Below are 16,621 nucleotides of genomic sequence, written 5' to 3' on the forward strand. Positions count from 1 at the left end.
GGAGCATTGAGGCGAGGCTTCCTTCTTTATTTGAGTTTCCAGAAATAAAACAACATCATCCCAGAACTATTCTTTACTTGATCCCCATCCCAGTACACACACACCCTCCCCATGTAAAATGTTATTAGAAACCTTATCACTGCCAAGCAGTGGAACAATGTTTTTAAAAGGAGAAAAAGAGCCTGTAAGCCCTTGGGCAATGCCATAAAAGAAAAGAAAAAAACTAGGAATGAGCAGATCAGGATTAGAAAGGTCTGTAGACATGCAATCTAATCTGCATGTATATGTTCCCATCCAGCCCATCAAATGTAGACCATGGAGTTTTGTCCAAAATTCTGGAACCAACCAAAATCCTCCCTCCATCCTTACCTGTCACCCTGAAAATATTATTCTACTCCACCTCCCATCAGCTACAGCCAGCATGACTTATGCTCAAGGATTATGAGAGATGTAGTCCAAAAGTATCTCATAGCCTCCATTCCTGCTCTCCATCTCTGCTTTATGTGATGCTAGTTCTCATGTGTAAAAAAAAATCTCTTCCACGAGGCTTCTCACTACTAGCAAAATGGCCAAAACATACAGGCATGCATTACATACATCACCTTTCCATAGTTAAAACCATGCTCAGTGTGGCTTACAGCATTGGGAGGGGGGGGGAATCATGATTACAAACATAACAAAGTAGTCTTGAACAGTAAATAAAATGTTTAAAAGTGCACAACTAAAATATGCAATTTCCACATAAATCATTAGAATATCTAAAATAAAAATACAAAAATTAATATGAATAACAGCAACAACCCCCCCAACCCCCACTAAACAATATCCCAGTCCAAGAGTCTCCTCAGCAGCCTCAGCTTTTGTAACTGGGGTCAAACAAAACAAGGAGGCCAAGTATTTACTGCTTAGATACACATCCCTGGAACACAGTCAGAGCACTGACACAGCAACAAATTAGCATAACATGTAAATATTAGATAGGTTGGTATTATTCAGCTTTATTTACTTGCTTTCTTCAATTACCATCTTTGCTCTCCAGGTTCTTGATGCTGAAAAGATGGACAAGCAGAATAATCACAGCAGGGTGACAGAATTCATCTTGCTGGGATTCACTGATGACCCAAAGCTGCAGATTGCCCTCTTCTTGCTCTTTCTAGCCATCTATGTGATCACTGTGGCTGGAAGCCTCAGCCTGATTGTGCTGATCAGGACTTACTCCCACCTGCACACTCCCATGTACTTCTTCCTCTGCCACTTATCATTCACAGACCTCTGCTATACCTCTGCTATAGCCCCCAAGATGCTGGTGAGCTACTTGGTGGGTGATAAAACCATCTCTTATGCTGGCTGCGCTGCTCAGCTGTGCTCATTTGCTGCCTTTGTGAGTACCGAGTGTTTCCTCTTGGCTGTGATGGCATTTGACCGCTACATGGCTATTTGTAACCCACTTCTGTACTCTGCTGTCATGTCCCAAAGAGTGTGCAGCTGCCTGGTTGTAGGATCGTATGCAGCTGGTTTTGCCAACTCAGCGCTGCAGACAGTATGTATATTCAGATTATCCTACTGTGGACACAACATCATCAAACATTTCTTCTGCGATATCCCTAAACTTCTGAAGCTTTCCTGCTCTGAAACCTTCCTTTCAGAGTCACTGTCAGTCTTTGCATCTGGAGCAGTTGCTATGACCTCTCTTTCAGCCATTATTATCTCCTACTTCTGCATTTTATCTGCCATCCTGAAAATACACTCTATCAAGGGCAGACACAAGGCCTTCTCCACTTGTGCTTCTCACTTGACCTCAGTGGCTCTGCTTTATGGAACGGGGACCTTTATGTATATACATCCCAACTTGAAATCTGGACTAGATGGTAATATGGTGGTTTCTGTAGTTTACACATTAGTGATACCCATGCTCAACCCCCTAATCTATAGTTTGAGAAACAAAGAGGTGAAAGAGGCCATTAGAAAAGCCACAACAAAAATGAAAGAACATCCCCCTTCCAAAAGCATTGAGGGAAATGATGGTAACCAATGTCGCACCCCAAGACTGAACAATTTAAACCAAGGTAAGATTACATAGATGCATTACACTGTTCCAGACCAACTTGCTCGCTATTCTCTACTTTAACTGGTGATAGCTCTCCAGGATTTCAGACATAGCTCTCCCTGCCCTACCTGGAGACACTGAACCTGGGACCTTCTGCATGCAAAGCAGATCCTCTACTATTGACTAATAATAATAATAATAATAATAATTTTATTTATACCCCATCCATCCAGCTGGGTTGCCCCCACCACTCTGGGCGGCTTCCAACACACGTAAAAATCAAAATCAAAATCAAATATTAATAGATTCAATTAGGTAGCCGTGTTGGTCTGACACAGTCGAAATATATAAAAAAATAAAAAATTGTCCAGTAGCACCTTAGAGACCAACTAAGTTTGTTCTTGGTATCATGCACACGAAAGCTAATACCAAGAACAAACTTAATTGGTCTCTAAGGTGCTACTGGACAATTTTTATTTTTATATATATTCAAACATTAATAGTAACAATCTGATCCAATATAAAAAGTTGCAGTAACTTTAAAATAAACCATTTTCAATAATCCAGTAGAATTACAGTTCTTCCCTCAACTACATAGTTGTGTTACATGAACAAAGAAAGTTAGACCCCTTTCCTTAGTCTGACCCCATCTGGGATGCTAGTATCTTTATGCATATCTTCTCAATAATGACGACCTTATCCTTAAACTGAGTTACAATGAATCAGTTATGACCACCTTCTACAACGTGATAATCACTTCAAGGAAGTCAGCATTTCTGTGTCACAGTGTTATTTCATTGTGATTCCTTCCATCGACGTTGTTGCTCAAGATCCTATCCATTCTCTTTCACTAGCTACTGAACATTTCTCAATATGTCACATTCCTTTTTCAGACACAACACCCAACTTTCCCTTGTTTTCAGAGGGAACTGTGGGTCACGGGGCCTCGGCACGCAATTCCACAAGACCTCACCAGAATGGCGGGATGGGCGAATTGTCCACATGGGTGCTGCCTCATGGGATTCTGCTGCCCAAGGTGGCTGCTTCAGCCCACCTTATGGGCGGACCAGCCCTAGCCATTGGTCATACTGGGTGGGGCTGATGGGAACTGGAGTGGAAAAACAGCTGGCAGGGCGCAGGTTCTCCATCCCTGCCATAAATGAAACAGATGTCAAGGTTCTGAGACATACATTCATGTGTAACATATCGTTCGATCCAAATATAAGGTAAGAGAATATAATAAACTGGAAACCCCAAGGGAGTGGAGAAAAGTAAACTATGGTGCCCTGTGCATTCATTTTAATTGCTGTGTGCCTTTAATTGAGTATTGAGATGTTCAAGGCATAAAGTACTCAAGAGATTCTCTAAAGCAGATATTATAAATACCCCATTCTATTAATTCTACCCTACCTGGTTTTTCTGTTGTAACTTGCATTACTTAGATCAGGTGGGTCTTGGGTAATAACTTTGTGACAGCCAGTGATTAGGAATTAAAGGTTCCTACTGTTCTTCTCTGTCATCAACAGTAATTAACTCTGTGTTTACTTCCATCTTTTGCAAATTATGAAAAATATTTCAACAGAAGTACTATGTCTGTTTGGTGAGCTGGATATATGAGGAGCTTTTGTATGGGGTAAATGTACACAGTTGGAGTAATTTAACAGTAGTGTTAATACTAGGGTGATATATTATGTAGTTTTGCATTTCAAAGCTCTAGAACCTAAGCTGGAGTAAGATCCATGGTAGACAATGTATTTACCATGTGTGTGTTTCCAGGACCATGGGAAGAAGGTGAGTTGGCCTTTTCTCTAGGCGCTATTTTCCGATGAAAATCCTCTCCAATCTGCTAGTATTTACCCCCAAAGATGCCATTTGACTCCCACTGATATTATCCACATTTTCCATGAGAAATAAAAAGTTTATTGCAGATCCAGCCACAGCACCCCCCACCCCTGTGAACAAAGACATTGAGCACAGATATTTGGAACAAACTTGACACGACAACCTTCTGGGATTGGAAAGGTGGCCACACCTTTATTGAATACAGATATAGGTAGACTTTGGCTCAGGCATTGGATCGATTATCAACCTCTGGGTGGAAGGCTGAAGTTTGAAGGGGCTTTTACTATGTTCACAGCTTATTTCTCACAGCAAATTGGAAAATTCATAGAGATATTTCCCTTTGAAGTCAGTAAGACTCAGTATTCACAACAGTTTGCAGCTTAAAGAAATTCAAGTGGTCCAAATTGCATTGCAGTCTTTTTATACTAATAGCTTTATAATCACTTTATAAAGCACCATGCACACTCAAAACCCAGCTTTTTTAAAAAAAAAGAAAAAAGCAGGCTTCCAAAACATCTGAGCAAGAAAAAGATAAGCAAAAGAAAGGGGGTTAAAGAAAAGGGAGATAATGCAAGACCTATCAGCCCAAATTGTAAAGTATCGTTTAATGAAGGGAGGATAGTAAAAATGAAATGAAAGTAGGTGAAAATAAAATTAGAAATGGGAGAGGGTTTTTTCACTGTCACTAGATCAAATGTATTTTTCCAGAATTAGAATATGCACAACAGCTTGATTATTGATCCACATTTGTCATGATTATGACAACATTGAAAAAGTCCCACCATCACCTTCAGAGTAACAGTGCTATGTAGAACTCTTCTGCAGCTCTGCTGTAATAAGAAAGATAATGCAAAGTGGAATCAGACTCCCTCCCAGCTCACACTGCTTCTAATGTTATCCTTCTAACTGAAGATTTTAAAAGAGTACTTTTCCCATTTAGAGTTGCTGAAAAGCAAGCACAGAGATCAACTCTTTGATCCATTGCATAGTGACAACAGAAATTAAGCTATGATGTCCATTTCACATCCTTTTCTATCCTGTATGTTTGAAATGTACTTTTGAATTTGGAAGCTGGTTAGCTCCAGTTGATCAAATTTGCAATTCGTGCTGCAAATAAATCTTCAAGTCTAGCTATTTTCTTCCTTTCAAGTTTCCATTTTTACCTCTCCCTGGCAGGTGGAAAGACCTAGAATAAATGACTGCAAAAAATCAAACCCAAGTGACTGTGTTCATATTCTCAGGATTCACAGATCATCCAGAATTGCAAGTTATCCTCTTTATCACATTCCTGGTGATTTACACCATCACTCTGGGTGCAAATCTAGGGATGATCATCTTGATCAGGATGGATCGACAGCTACAAACCCCAATGTACTTTTTTCTCAGTCACTTGGCTTTCCTGGATGCCAGCTACTCTTCTGCAGTTACTCCAAAAGCCATATGGGACCTTTTAGCTGAAAGGAAAACCATTTCCTTTGCTGGGTGTGCAGCACAGTTTTACATGTTTGATGGTCTAGTGATGACTGAATTCTTCCTACTGTCTGTGATGGCATATGATCGCTATGTGGCCATCTGCAACCCATTGCTTTATTACCTAGTTATGTCTAAGAAGTTCTGCACTGCGGCAGTGGCCGGTGTATATATCTATGGCTTTGCGAGTTCAGTGGTTCAAACAGCCTTGACTTTTCAGATGTCCTTCTGCAGATCAAATGTGATCAATCATTTCTACTGCAATGACCCACCGCTTCTCGCTTTGTCCTGCTCTGACACTCGACCAAAGGAAATCCAGCTTTTAGCTCTATCTGCTATCAACTTATGCAGTTCCCTCTCGGCAATCATCGTCTCCTATGTCTACATTCTGACCGCCATCTTTGGGAAACACTCTGCAGGTGGGAGTCAAAGAGGTTTCTCCACATGCGCCTCACACATGACAGCTGTGATCATTTTCTATGGCACCCTCTTCTTCATGTATCTTCAACCCAGCTCGGCTCATTCTCTGAACTATGACAAAGTGGTGTCAGTTTTTTATGCTGTTGTTATCCCTATGCTGAACCCTCTGATCTACAGCTTGAGGAACAAAGAAGTGAAGGGGGCCTTGAAGAGAGTGATGGGAAGAAATTGCTTTTATAGTATGGTTTAAATAAAGTGCAACCCTGGTCCTGTAGTATTACAGTTGACCAACTCTATAATTTTATGATTCTGTGACCCTGAGATAAATGTGACACTGATTACCATTTCAGAACTGTGTTTAATGATAAAGACCTTCCTATAGGGAGCCCATGGGGTGCCCTCCAGATCCCATCAACCAATGCTCAGGGGTGATATAAACTACAACTTTGAGAGGGCACCATGTTGGCTTCCCTTGGAAGGGAATTGTCAAGGCTGCGGGAAAGCTATTTCTCCCCCAGTTGCAGCAAGAGCAGGGAAAACAAGGTAAAGTCCTTTTTAATGAGTTTTATTCAATACTAATAGCGAGAGACAAAAGAACGCAACAAGCCTTAACAATGGCATTGCTCCAAACTGGGCTCCTCCTCCCTCCTTTCTAGCAATAGCACCTTCCCTTACAGTGGCCACTTGTGGCCAAATGTCTCTGATTCTGTTGTTCCTGCACTCTTAATGAACGAAGCATTCTGGGAAAAGGATGACCATCTGTACTGCCTCCACCACCCACAAGTGGTTATCCATCTATTGGATTTTCTGGTGAAAGGTAGCTGTCACCTTTGGAGTGGCAGGATGGCCAGCCAACTGGTCATTCAAGCCCCTATAGGATGTACCTTGGATAGAAATGAGTGACTCTGCCAATTTAAGTTTCTCATATTTCCAGTTGTCCACATTTCTACATCAGTTTGTATTTTTTATAGTCCTCATGAAAATTCTGCAGCATTCTAGTTTGAATTTCCCCATATCTGATTTACACATATTTGAAAATCAAATTTCTCTCATGGATTTTTGTATGATGTTTTCAGTAATGGTGCATTTGTAGGCATACTTTCCCCTAATCTATGCATTTTTGTACACATCACTTAACTGCACTGCAAAATTCAGAGAAATGCAAATTTCGAGACATCAGTGTGTTTCATTGTTTCAGAAAGTGCAAATTAGATGGGTTCGCCTTTGAATGCAAACTGAATTGTATTTCTCCCCCATCACTAGTCATGGAGATGACTTCTCCCCTCTGTTTACTAGCCATGGGTGTTTCATAGGAGGCTCCACATACTGTGCTGACCTGCTCAAATTTCCTGCTGGACAAGAGGACTTCAGGTGCCAAACCACTGAAGTCAGTAATGTCGATCACATCCTTTTCTACTCATATTACACCTGCATTCACTGATGCTTCAGAGTACACAATGACTATCTGTTCTAAAAGTGTTTAAGTTGGAGTCAAAACTCTTTGAATATGGGTCTTGCGTGAAATGGGGTTTACTAGCCCTCCTTTCCCATTCCTCCCTTCCTAAGCAAAAACAGCATAATCATGGTCAGATTATAATGGTACAATTTAAGTCATTGCACTAGGGCCCATGCCTATCTGAAGGCTAATACTCTGAGCTTTATTTTTTATTATTTAAAAAATAGCCCATTCCCACCTTTCAATGTTTTTAGCCAATGAGTGAAGACAAAACTATGATTGATGAATGATTGATGAGTTCTGTCCTGGGTCCTTGTTCAACATATTTATAAATGACTTGGATGAAAGAATGGAGGGGTTGATCATCAGATTTGCAGATGACACAAAACTGGGAGGGGTAGCTAATGCAGCAGAAGACAAAATTGGAATTCAAGGTTACCTCAACAGAATGGAGAAGTAGGCCAAAACTAACTAACAAAACTAACAAGGTTGTGCACCTAGGCAGGAATAATCAGCTGCAGAAATATAAAATGGGAGGTGGGGAGTACCTGGCTTGCCAGTAGTGCATGTGAAAAGGATCTAGGGATTTTAGTAGACCACAAGTTTAACATGAATCTACAGTGTGATGCAGGGGCAAAAAAAAGATAATGCTATTCTAAGCTGCATCAACAGAAGTACCCTCTCACTGTTCTGGCTTCTGGGATAGCCGCGTGAAGCCTCTTCAGGGCAGCGGGATGAAGGCTCCCCCTGCCCTGAAGAGGCTTCGTGCGGCTATCCCAGAAGCCAGAACAGCGAGAGGGATCACTGCGCAGCAATCCCTCTTGCTGTTCTGGCTTCTGGGATTCAGAATATTTTTTTTCTTGTTTTCCTCCTCCAAAAACTAGGTGCGTCTTATGGTCTGGCACGTCTTATAGGGCAAAAAATACGGTATGGTGTCCCAATCAAGGGATGTAATAGTCCCCCTCAGCTCTGCCTTGGTCAAACCACACCTAGGATACTGTGTCCAGTTCTGGGCAGCACAGTTTAAGAAGGATATTGACAAACCGTAATGTGTGTAAAGGAGGGTGACCACAATGATCAAGGGTCTGCAAACCAAGCATTTGGAGGAACAGTTGAGGGAACTGGGTATGTTTAGCCTTGTAAAGAGGAGGCTGAGAGGAGATATGATAGCCATCTTCAAATATTTAAAGGGCTGTCACATGGTAGACGGAGCAAGCTTGTTTTATCCTAACAAGGGCTCTTTCTTCCCCCCCCCAACCCTTACCCACTCCTCAGAGAAGAAGTGGGGGTCTGGTAGGGAACATGGTTCCAAGTTATTAGTAACCCCCCTCCAGAAAAAAAGAATAAACAACAAACGTGCTGGACAATTCTCTGAGAAAGCAAAATACACACACACTGAGGCAACCAAGGGGAGAACAACAGAACAACAATAAATTATCCAAATTAGTACCTAAAAGGTTAAAAGGGAAACAGTCTCATTTTTAAAATGAGTACAGTAATCCCATAATTTATGTGCATTTAACTTGTCCACATTCAGTTTTATGTGTGTGGCAATTTTTAAAAATAAAAAGGGGAAGGAAGGCAGATGGGGTTCCAAGAAAAAATGCCTTTGGCAATCCCACTGGCCATTGAACACAATGGGGTTTGACTATACACAATTTTGGCTTTAGGCAACGTCCCTGGAGCGTAACCCCTGTGTAAATTGTGGACTTTCACAGTACGTTTCCGAGCACAATTCAAAGTTTTGGTGTTGACCTTTAAAGCCCTAAATGGCCTCGGCCCAGTATACCCGAAGGTATACTCCACCTCCATCGTTCTGCTCACACACTGAGGTCCAGTGCTGAGGGCCTTCTGGCGGTTCCCTCATTGCGAGAAGCAAAGTTACAGGGAACCAGGCAGAGGGCCTTCTTGGTAGTGGCACCCGCCCTGTGGAATGCCCTCCCATCAGTTGTCAAAGAAATAAACAACTACCTGACATTCAGAAGACATCTGAAGGCAGCCCTGTTGAGGGCTGTGTGTGATATTTTAATGTATTTTTAATCTTTGTTGGAAGCAGCCCAGAGTGGCTGGGGAAACCCAGCCAGATGGGCGGGGTACAAATAATAAATTATTATTATTATTATTATTATTATTATTATTATTATTATTACTGTACATGACAGGTGGTGCCATTTAAAACAGCAAGAGACCATTGCTGCATTCCCTAGGGCTGCAGGGGGGTGAGTTTTCACATTTTCCTTCTAAAATAATAAAACAAGCAGAACTGGCCTATTTCCAATGGAGTGGAATTACACAGTTGAGACAAAGTGTGTGAAGAGGCCTGGGCAGGCTCTGTATTTATCCCCCCAGTGCAGTTTGCCCCTCCCCCAGGGAGGTCCTGCACAGCAGCCCGCCTGTGATTGGCCAATTTTCAGGCAGGCTATGATCTGACTAGGTCCTGCACCCAGTACTGCCACAGGATTGTGCAGGGGAGATGGTGCCAGGCCGCAACACCACCTGCCCAATAGGGAGCACGAGGACTTGTCAAGTGTCAGGCCTGCTTAAAGCCTTATAGCCACTTAAAATAAAAGAGAGGTTAACTTCTTTTGCTTTGTCCCTGCTTACTGCTACAGTTGTAGAGAGAATGTGGACCACCATACAAAAGTGATTTTCTCACTTTGTGCAGGACAAATGAAAAGGAAAGAGGGAGGAGACCATGTGGCCTTCTCCCTTAAAAACAGACCTGTGCGCAGTGTTGGGGATTTGGGCCACATCTGAGAGATACTTCTGAATGGGCTAAACAACACATTTTGATAGTACTGAGGAACAGGAAAAAATGAACCGAGCCCGTTCAGGGAAATCTTTTCAATCCAAGTGCTTTGACCAGAGCCCTCTTAACTTGCTTATTCCTCAGACTGTAGATCAAAGGGTTTAGCAGGGGAGTAACAACCACATACAACATAGAAACAATTCTGTCCTGTTTGGGGGAATAGCTGGAGGTGGGGCGTACATAGGTGCCCATGGTCGCCCCATAGAACAGGAAAACTACAGTCAAGTGGGAACCACAGGTAGAAAAGGCTTTGCTCCTTCCCTCAGCAGACTGCATGTGCAAGATAGTAGAAATGATATAGACATAAGAGATCAGAGTGACCAGGAAAGCACCAGCTCCTAAAATACCAGGCACAACAAGAAGGACCAGTTCAAAGATGTAGGTAGAGGAGCAAGAAATCGCAACCAGTGGGGGAATATCACAGTAATACTGGTTAACTTTGCTGGGCACACAGAAAGTTAATGTAAAGGTCAGTGAGGTAAGAACCAAGGCATGGATAAAGCTAGCTAGCCAGGACCCAGCAGCCAGCTGCATACACAGCCGTGTACTCATTATGTTTGTGTAGTGCAAGGGACTGCAGATAGCCACATAGCGGTCATATGCCATCACTGCTAGCAAGAAAACTTCAGTGCCCACGAAATCAATCAGAAGGAAGAGTTGTAATACACAGCCAGCAAACGATATTGTCTTGTCCTCTGACATGAAGACCTGGAGCATCTTGGGCACAGTGACAGTTGGGGAAAGAATATCCAAGAAAGATAAATTGCTGAGGAAGAAGTACATGGGGGTCTGGAGCTGGACTTCTGTTGCTATTGCCAAGATTATTGCCCCATTCCCTGCCAGAGTGATCAAGTAGATCAGCAGAAACACCAGAAAGAGGGAAATCCGCACTTCCGGAACATCAGAAAGCTCGATCAGGTAAAATTCTTTTGTTTCTGTGATGTTGTCTTTCTCCATCTTCCTGCCAATCGAATTAATCAATTGGACTATCTAAAGTACACACAGAGATAAAGTAGATTTGTTAAAGGTGTTGGAAGAGAAAGAGCAGGGATCATTCGATTTGTAACCCAAGGGTTAATTCTATCATTAGTAAGACAGCTAACCAAGAGGAGAGATGTAGGTGTTTTCTTGCAATGAATCAGAACACTGTGATCGCTACTGAGTTCTGATTTGCTGTGCTGTTCTGAATGAGTTTTCCCCCTGTGTAGTTGTATGTCTCCCTGGCATGTACTAGGCCTGAAGAAAGAAACATTTGCTTATTTCTCCTCATATTATATACTGCTCTTGTTCAGTTTACTAAGTGAAGTATTCTCAGTTTCTCTTCTTTCCAGATACTATTTCTGTTACTGAAGTGACTCTGCTAACAATAAGTAGGTCTATATCTTCCTATATACAAAAAAGTAACACTGTCGTCATGCTGTGGTTCACATGGTGGCCACACCAAATCCTGCATGATGACACAATGACAGGCAGGTGAGTGAGTGAGTGAGTGAGTGAGTGAGCGAGCGAGCAGCAAGGTTGTCCAAGTGAGCTTCTTAAATGAGGATGAGAGGCACTGTCTGTAAAATGTGACTGCAGCAAGGTTTAATGGAGAGGGGAAGCTTCAACAGTTTGGCAAATAGCTCTGAAGCAGCTACCTCCTCTGTTAAACCTTGATGCTTTAAAGGTGGGAAACCACACTCTCTAAAGCACCTCCAACCAGCCCTCCTTAAAAAAGGGTTAGGCCAGGTGTGGAGGTAGGAGTTTGCAAAGGGGATAGCAGGTAAACGGGCTTGGTGAGCAGGAGTGTATAACTGATAGACCATTTGACTTTTAATCTTTTTTTTTAAAATAATATTTATTAAAGTTTCAAAAGAAGAAAAATCACATTAATAAAAAAAAAATAACAATAAAAAGGAAAAATACAAAGGAAAAAAAGGAAAAAACAGTTAAAAACAATTCCATCTTTTCATCACTTCTTTTACGTTTACTTGTTTCCCGGACCTCCTCATACCTCCCTCTTTTGTATTCCAATTCAATTTGTTAATCCAACAATTCCTTTCCCTCCTTTTTATTCCTAATCTTTAATCTTGATATATTATAACATTAGATTTTTACATATTAGAAACCAATTTTTCCATATTCTTTTGTACCTATACAGCTAGAAACCACTTAACTTCAATCCAACATCATTCTAACATTCATTAATTTTGCAATATTTCTGTAAATAGTCTTTAAATTTCTTCCAATCTTCTTCCACCGACTCTTCTCCCTGGTCACGGATTCTGCCAGTCATTTCCGCCAATTCCATATAGTCCATCAATTTCATCTGCCATTCCTCCAGTGTGGGTAAGTCTTGTGTCTTCCAATGCTTTGCAATGAGTATTCTTGCTGCTGTTGTAGCATACATTAAGAAAGTTCTGTCCTTTTTTAACACCGATTGGCCGACTATGCCCAGGAGAAAGGCCTCTGGTTTCTTCAAGAAGGTATATTTAAATACCTTTTTTAGTTCATTATAAATCATCTCCCAGAAAGCCTTAATCTTTGGGCACGTCCACCAAAGGTGAAAAAATGTACCTTCAGTTTCTTTACATTTCCAACATTTATTATCAGGCACATGATAGATTTTAGCAAGCTTGACTGGGGTTATGTACCACCTGTATATCATTTTCATAATATTTTCTCTTAAGGCATTACATGCCGTAAATTTCATACCTGTGGTCCACAACTGTTCCCAGTCAGCAAACATAATATTATGTCCCACATCGGCTAAATGTGCCCATTTAATCATAGCGGATTTCACCGTTTCATCCTGAGTATTCCATTTCAACAGCAAGTTATACATCTTTGACAAAATTTTAGTTTTGGGTTCTAACAATTCTGTTTCTAATTTTGATTTTTCCACCTGGAAGCCGATTTTCTTGTCCAAATTGTATGCCTCCATTATCTGATAATAATGAAGCCAGTCTCGCACTTTGTTTTTTAGTTTTTCAAAACTCTGCAGTTTCAATCTATCTCCATCTTGTTCCAGAATTTCCCAATATTTCGGCCATTTGACCTCCATATTGAGCTTTTTCAGAGCTTTCGCTTCCATCGGTGACAGCCACCTTGGGGTTTTATTTTCCAATAAATCCTTATATCTTATCCAAACATTAAACAATGCTTTCCTGACAATGTGGTTCTTAAATGCTTTATGTGCTTTGACCACAGATATGTATGCCATCCAAATACATTGTTAAAACCTTCCAAATCCAAAATGTCAGTGTTTTCAAGAAGCAGCCATTCTTTCAACCAGCAAAAAGCTGCTGATTCATAGTTAAGTTTGAGGTCTGGCAGAGCAAATCCACCTCTTTCCTTTGCATCTGTTAGTATTTTAAATTTTATTCTGGGCTTCTTGCCCTGCCAGACAAATCTAAAAATATCTCTCTGCCACCTCTTGAAACAGTCCATCTTGTCCACAATTTGCAATGTTTGAAACAAAAACAACATTCTAGGCAATACATTCATTTTAACCGCAGCAATACGGCCCAGCAGTGAAAGCTTCAAATTTGACCAAATTTCTAAATCTTTTTTCACTTCAGCCCAACATTTTTCATAGTTATCTTTAAATAAGTTCCTATTTTTTGCTGTCAAATTGATCCCCAAGTATTTAACTTTCTTAACCACTGTTAAACCTGTCTCATTCTGAAACCTCTCTCTCTCTATTGGTGTTAAATTTTTCTCTGAAACCTTAGTTTTTACCTTATTCAATTTAAATCCTGCGACTTGACCAAATTCTTGAATCAATTCTAAAACCCTTTTGGTACTAGATTCTGGCTCCTGTAACGTCAGTACTAAGTCATCTGCAAATGCTCTCAATTTGTACTGTTTGGCTCCGACCTGTATACCTTTAACCAACTGGTCCCTTCTAATCATGTTCAGCAAAACCTCCAGGACCGAAATAAAAAGCAATGGGGAAATTGGGCAACCTTGTCGTGTCCCTTTTTCTATCTTAAATTCTTCCGTCACCACATTATTTACAATTAATTTAGCCTTTTGTTCTGAATAAATTGCACTTAGCCCGTTTTCAAAGCCTTGGCCTACCCCCATACCCTGTAGGTTCTTCTTCATAAAACTCCAAGAAATGTTGTCAAAAGCTTTCTCCGCGTCCACAAATATCAAAACTGCTTTAGTGTTTATGTTCACTTCTAGTTTCTCCAAAATGTCAATTATGTTCCTCATATTGTCAGATATGTCAAAATATGCAATTAGGTAAATTTCCAGGACCGGATGGACTGACTTCTAGATATTACAGATCCTTGAAAGAATGGCTAGTACAACCCTTGAAAGAGGTCTGTAATGAAATAATGGAGGGGAAAAGGGCACCAGAGTCGTGGAAAGAAGCTTATATTACACTTGTACTGAAAACAGAGACTGAAAAGACGCAGCTTAAGAACTACCGCCCCATATCATTACTTAATGTGGATTACAAAATTTTTGCAGACATTTTGGCTAAGAGACTGAAAAAAGTGTTGATGGAAGAGATTCATAAAGATCAAGCGGGCTTTCTCCCGGGTAGACATTTGACTTTTAATCACATAGAACTTGTACCATACCTGTATCCCTGCCACAAACATGGCTACCAAGCAGGCCAAGAGGAACTGGCAGCTGAGTGGAAGAGAGTTGCCAAAATATCAATACAGATTCCATTGAATGTTGTTTGAAACAAGGTCATATTTACTTTTCACTGTGAAATGATTTGCCATCTTGGCTGTCTCTTAGTGCAGACCCAGTTCATCATCCCTGAGCTTCCACAGCCACCACCTACCATGAACCACCACTGGCAGTGTTGATATTCCTTTTTACTCTCCTTTCAGAGGGATATTTTTAAAAAAAGAAATTTCCCTCTCATTTATTCCATTTGGGAAAAAGTACAAACACTAACTTCAAGGGAGGTGTTGGTTGCAGAGCATTGGATGCAGGGGATCTGAAACCACCCCTTACCCACCCCCAGTAAAACCCCAGAAGGCCCCATTTGTTCCCTCACCACTTTCAGAGCACCAACAGCAATAGCAAGAGATCTTGCCACTGTTTCTGCAGACCCTCCAAGTGTCCCTATTTTCCAGAGACATTCCCAGATTTACAGAAGCCGTCCCAGTTTCTTACTGGATCCCAGAATGTCCCGTTTTTCCTTAGGATGTCCCTGTCTTCACTGGAGAAACGTTGGAGGGTATGGAGCTATGCAACCCCCGAGCCAAGGAGATAAATAGCTATCCAGCCTTTAGAAGACATTGGAATACAGTCCTGTATAGGGAAGTTTCTTAATGTTTAATGTTTTATTATGTTTTTATATATGTTGGAAGCTATCCAGTCAGATGGGCAGGACATATTATTATTATTATTATTATTATTATTATTATTATTATCAAGGGTGCCCTGTTTTCATCGGAGAAATGTTGGAGGGTATGCTTCTGAAGGGGGACCTCCCTGATCCCTCTCCACTGAAATATCTCTCTTTCTCTGATCATGCAGAGGAAGATCTGCACAATCCTATGGCATAGGAATGCAGACTTGATGAAAATAATAGTTTAATAATATAAACTGTATCATATACTATGTAATGTAAATTATTCTGTTCAAAATTTTAGAGACCACTGGAATGATGGGTAATACATTAGTACCAAAGCCTGAAAGATATTCCTAAATTGCAGGGGTTTGGACAAGATGACTATTGGGGACCTTTTCATCTCTACGATTGTATGATTCTAATATATATATATATATATATATATATATATATACATATATATATATATATATATATATATATATATATATATATACATATATATATATATATATTGCACCGCATCTTGCTTTTAGCATTTAACAGCTATATTTATTAACTTTATCAAATATACTAGTTCGACCTGCAACACAATGTTGCAATGTCCAGCCATAGCATTCTATTCACTCCTTTCTATCTCTACCTTACCCTAAACAGCAAGTTAGCATTTCATGCTCACTGAGCAGGCTGTTTGATGGTTACCCTCCTCCTAAAGCTTTTTGCCCTGAAGATGCTGCCCAGTTCTGCAAAATTCAAGGATTCCTACACCAGCTGATACAGTGGAACCTCAGTTGTCGAACGTAATCCATTCCAGAAGACCGTTCAACTTCTGAAACGTTCGACAACCAAGGCTCAATGGGCTGTCAGCAATTTCCATTGAGAAAATTGAAAAACACGCAGTGGAAGCCGTTCAACTTCCAAGGCACATTTGAAAACGGAAGCATTTACTTCTGGGTTTTTGGCATTCAGGTTCCGAAACATTCGGCTTCTGAGATACTCGAAAAACGAGGTTCCACTGTATATGCCAAAGATACTATCATTTTTGGACTGCCGACACTAAACCTACAATATACATTCTCACAAATAGATTTAAATCTTGGGTAATGACAACAATATATTCAAAGCTACTAACATTTACTAAACCTACCATATATCTATACATTCCCACCAACATTTCCATTATACAGATAGGGGACTTTTAATTATGAAATGGAAACTTGCCCAACATTATCAACTGATGTCTCAGTGAGTTCTGATCTTTGATCTTTAGTA

The 16,621-nt window shown here is 40.7% G+C and overlaps 3 protein-coding genes across 3 annotated transcripts; 2 read left to right on the top strand and 1 right to left on the bottom strand.

Moving 5' to 3' along the window:
- Positions 1-1,057: 1,057 nt before the first annotated feature.
- LOC308463228 (olfactory receptor 5G9-like) lies at positions 1,058-2,080 on the top strand (the record flags this gene model as incomplete). The annotated part of the gene is made up of 1 exon (XM_080981423.1): positions 1,058-2,080. One exon carries the CDS (start codon positions 1,058-1,060, stop codon positions 2,078-2,080), a length of 1,023 nt encoding a protein of 340 aa, XP_080837549.1.
- A 3,004-nt stretch (positions 2,081-5,084) lies between these two features.
- Positions 5,085-6,029, top strand: LOC308471340 (olfactory receptor 5AP2-like; the record flags this gene model as incomplete). The annotated part of the gene is made up of 1 exon (XM_080995292.1): positions 5,085-6,029. One exon carries the CDS (start codon positions 5,085-5,087, stop codon positions 6,027-6,029), a length of 945 nt encoding a protein of 314 aa, XP_080851418.1.
- A 3,818-nt stretch (positions 6,030-9,847) lies between these two features.
- On the bottom strand, positions 9,848-11,001 carry LOC308471465 (olfactory receptor 5V1-like; the record flags this gene model as incomplete). The annotated part of the gene is made up of 1 exon (XM_080995461.1): positions 9,848-11,001. The coding sequence occupies one exon, from the start codon at positions 10,999-11,001 to the stop codon at positions 10,066-10,068; it is 936 nt and encodes a 311-aa protein (XP_080851587.1). The 3' UTR covers positions 9,848-10,065.
- Positions 11,002-16,621: the final 5,620 nt, after the last annotated feature.

The sequence above is a fragment of the Podarcis pityusensis genome, assembly GCF_964106645.2.
Source record: "Podarcis pityusensis genome assembly, chromosome: 1".
NCBI classification, from domain to species: domain Eukaryota; kingdom Metazoa; phylum Chordata; class Lepidosauria; order Squamata; family Lacertidae; genus Podarcis; species Podarcis pityusensis.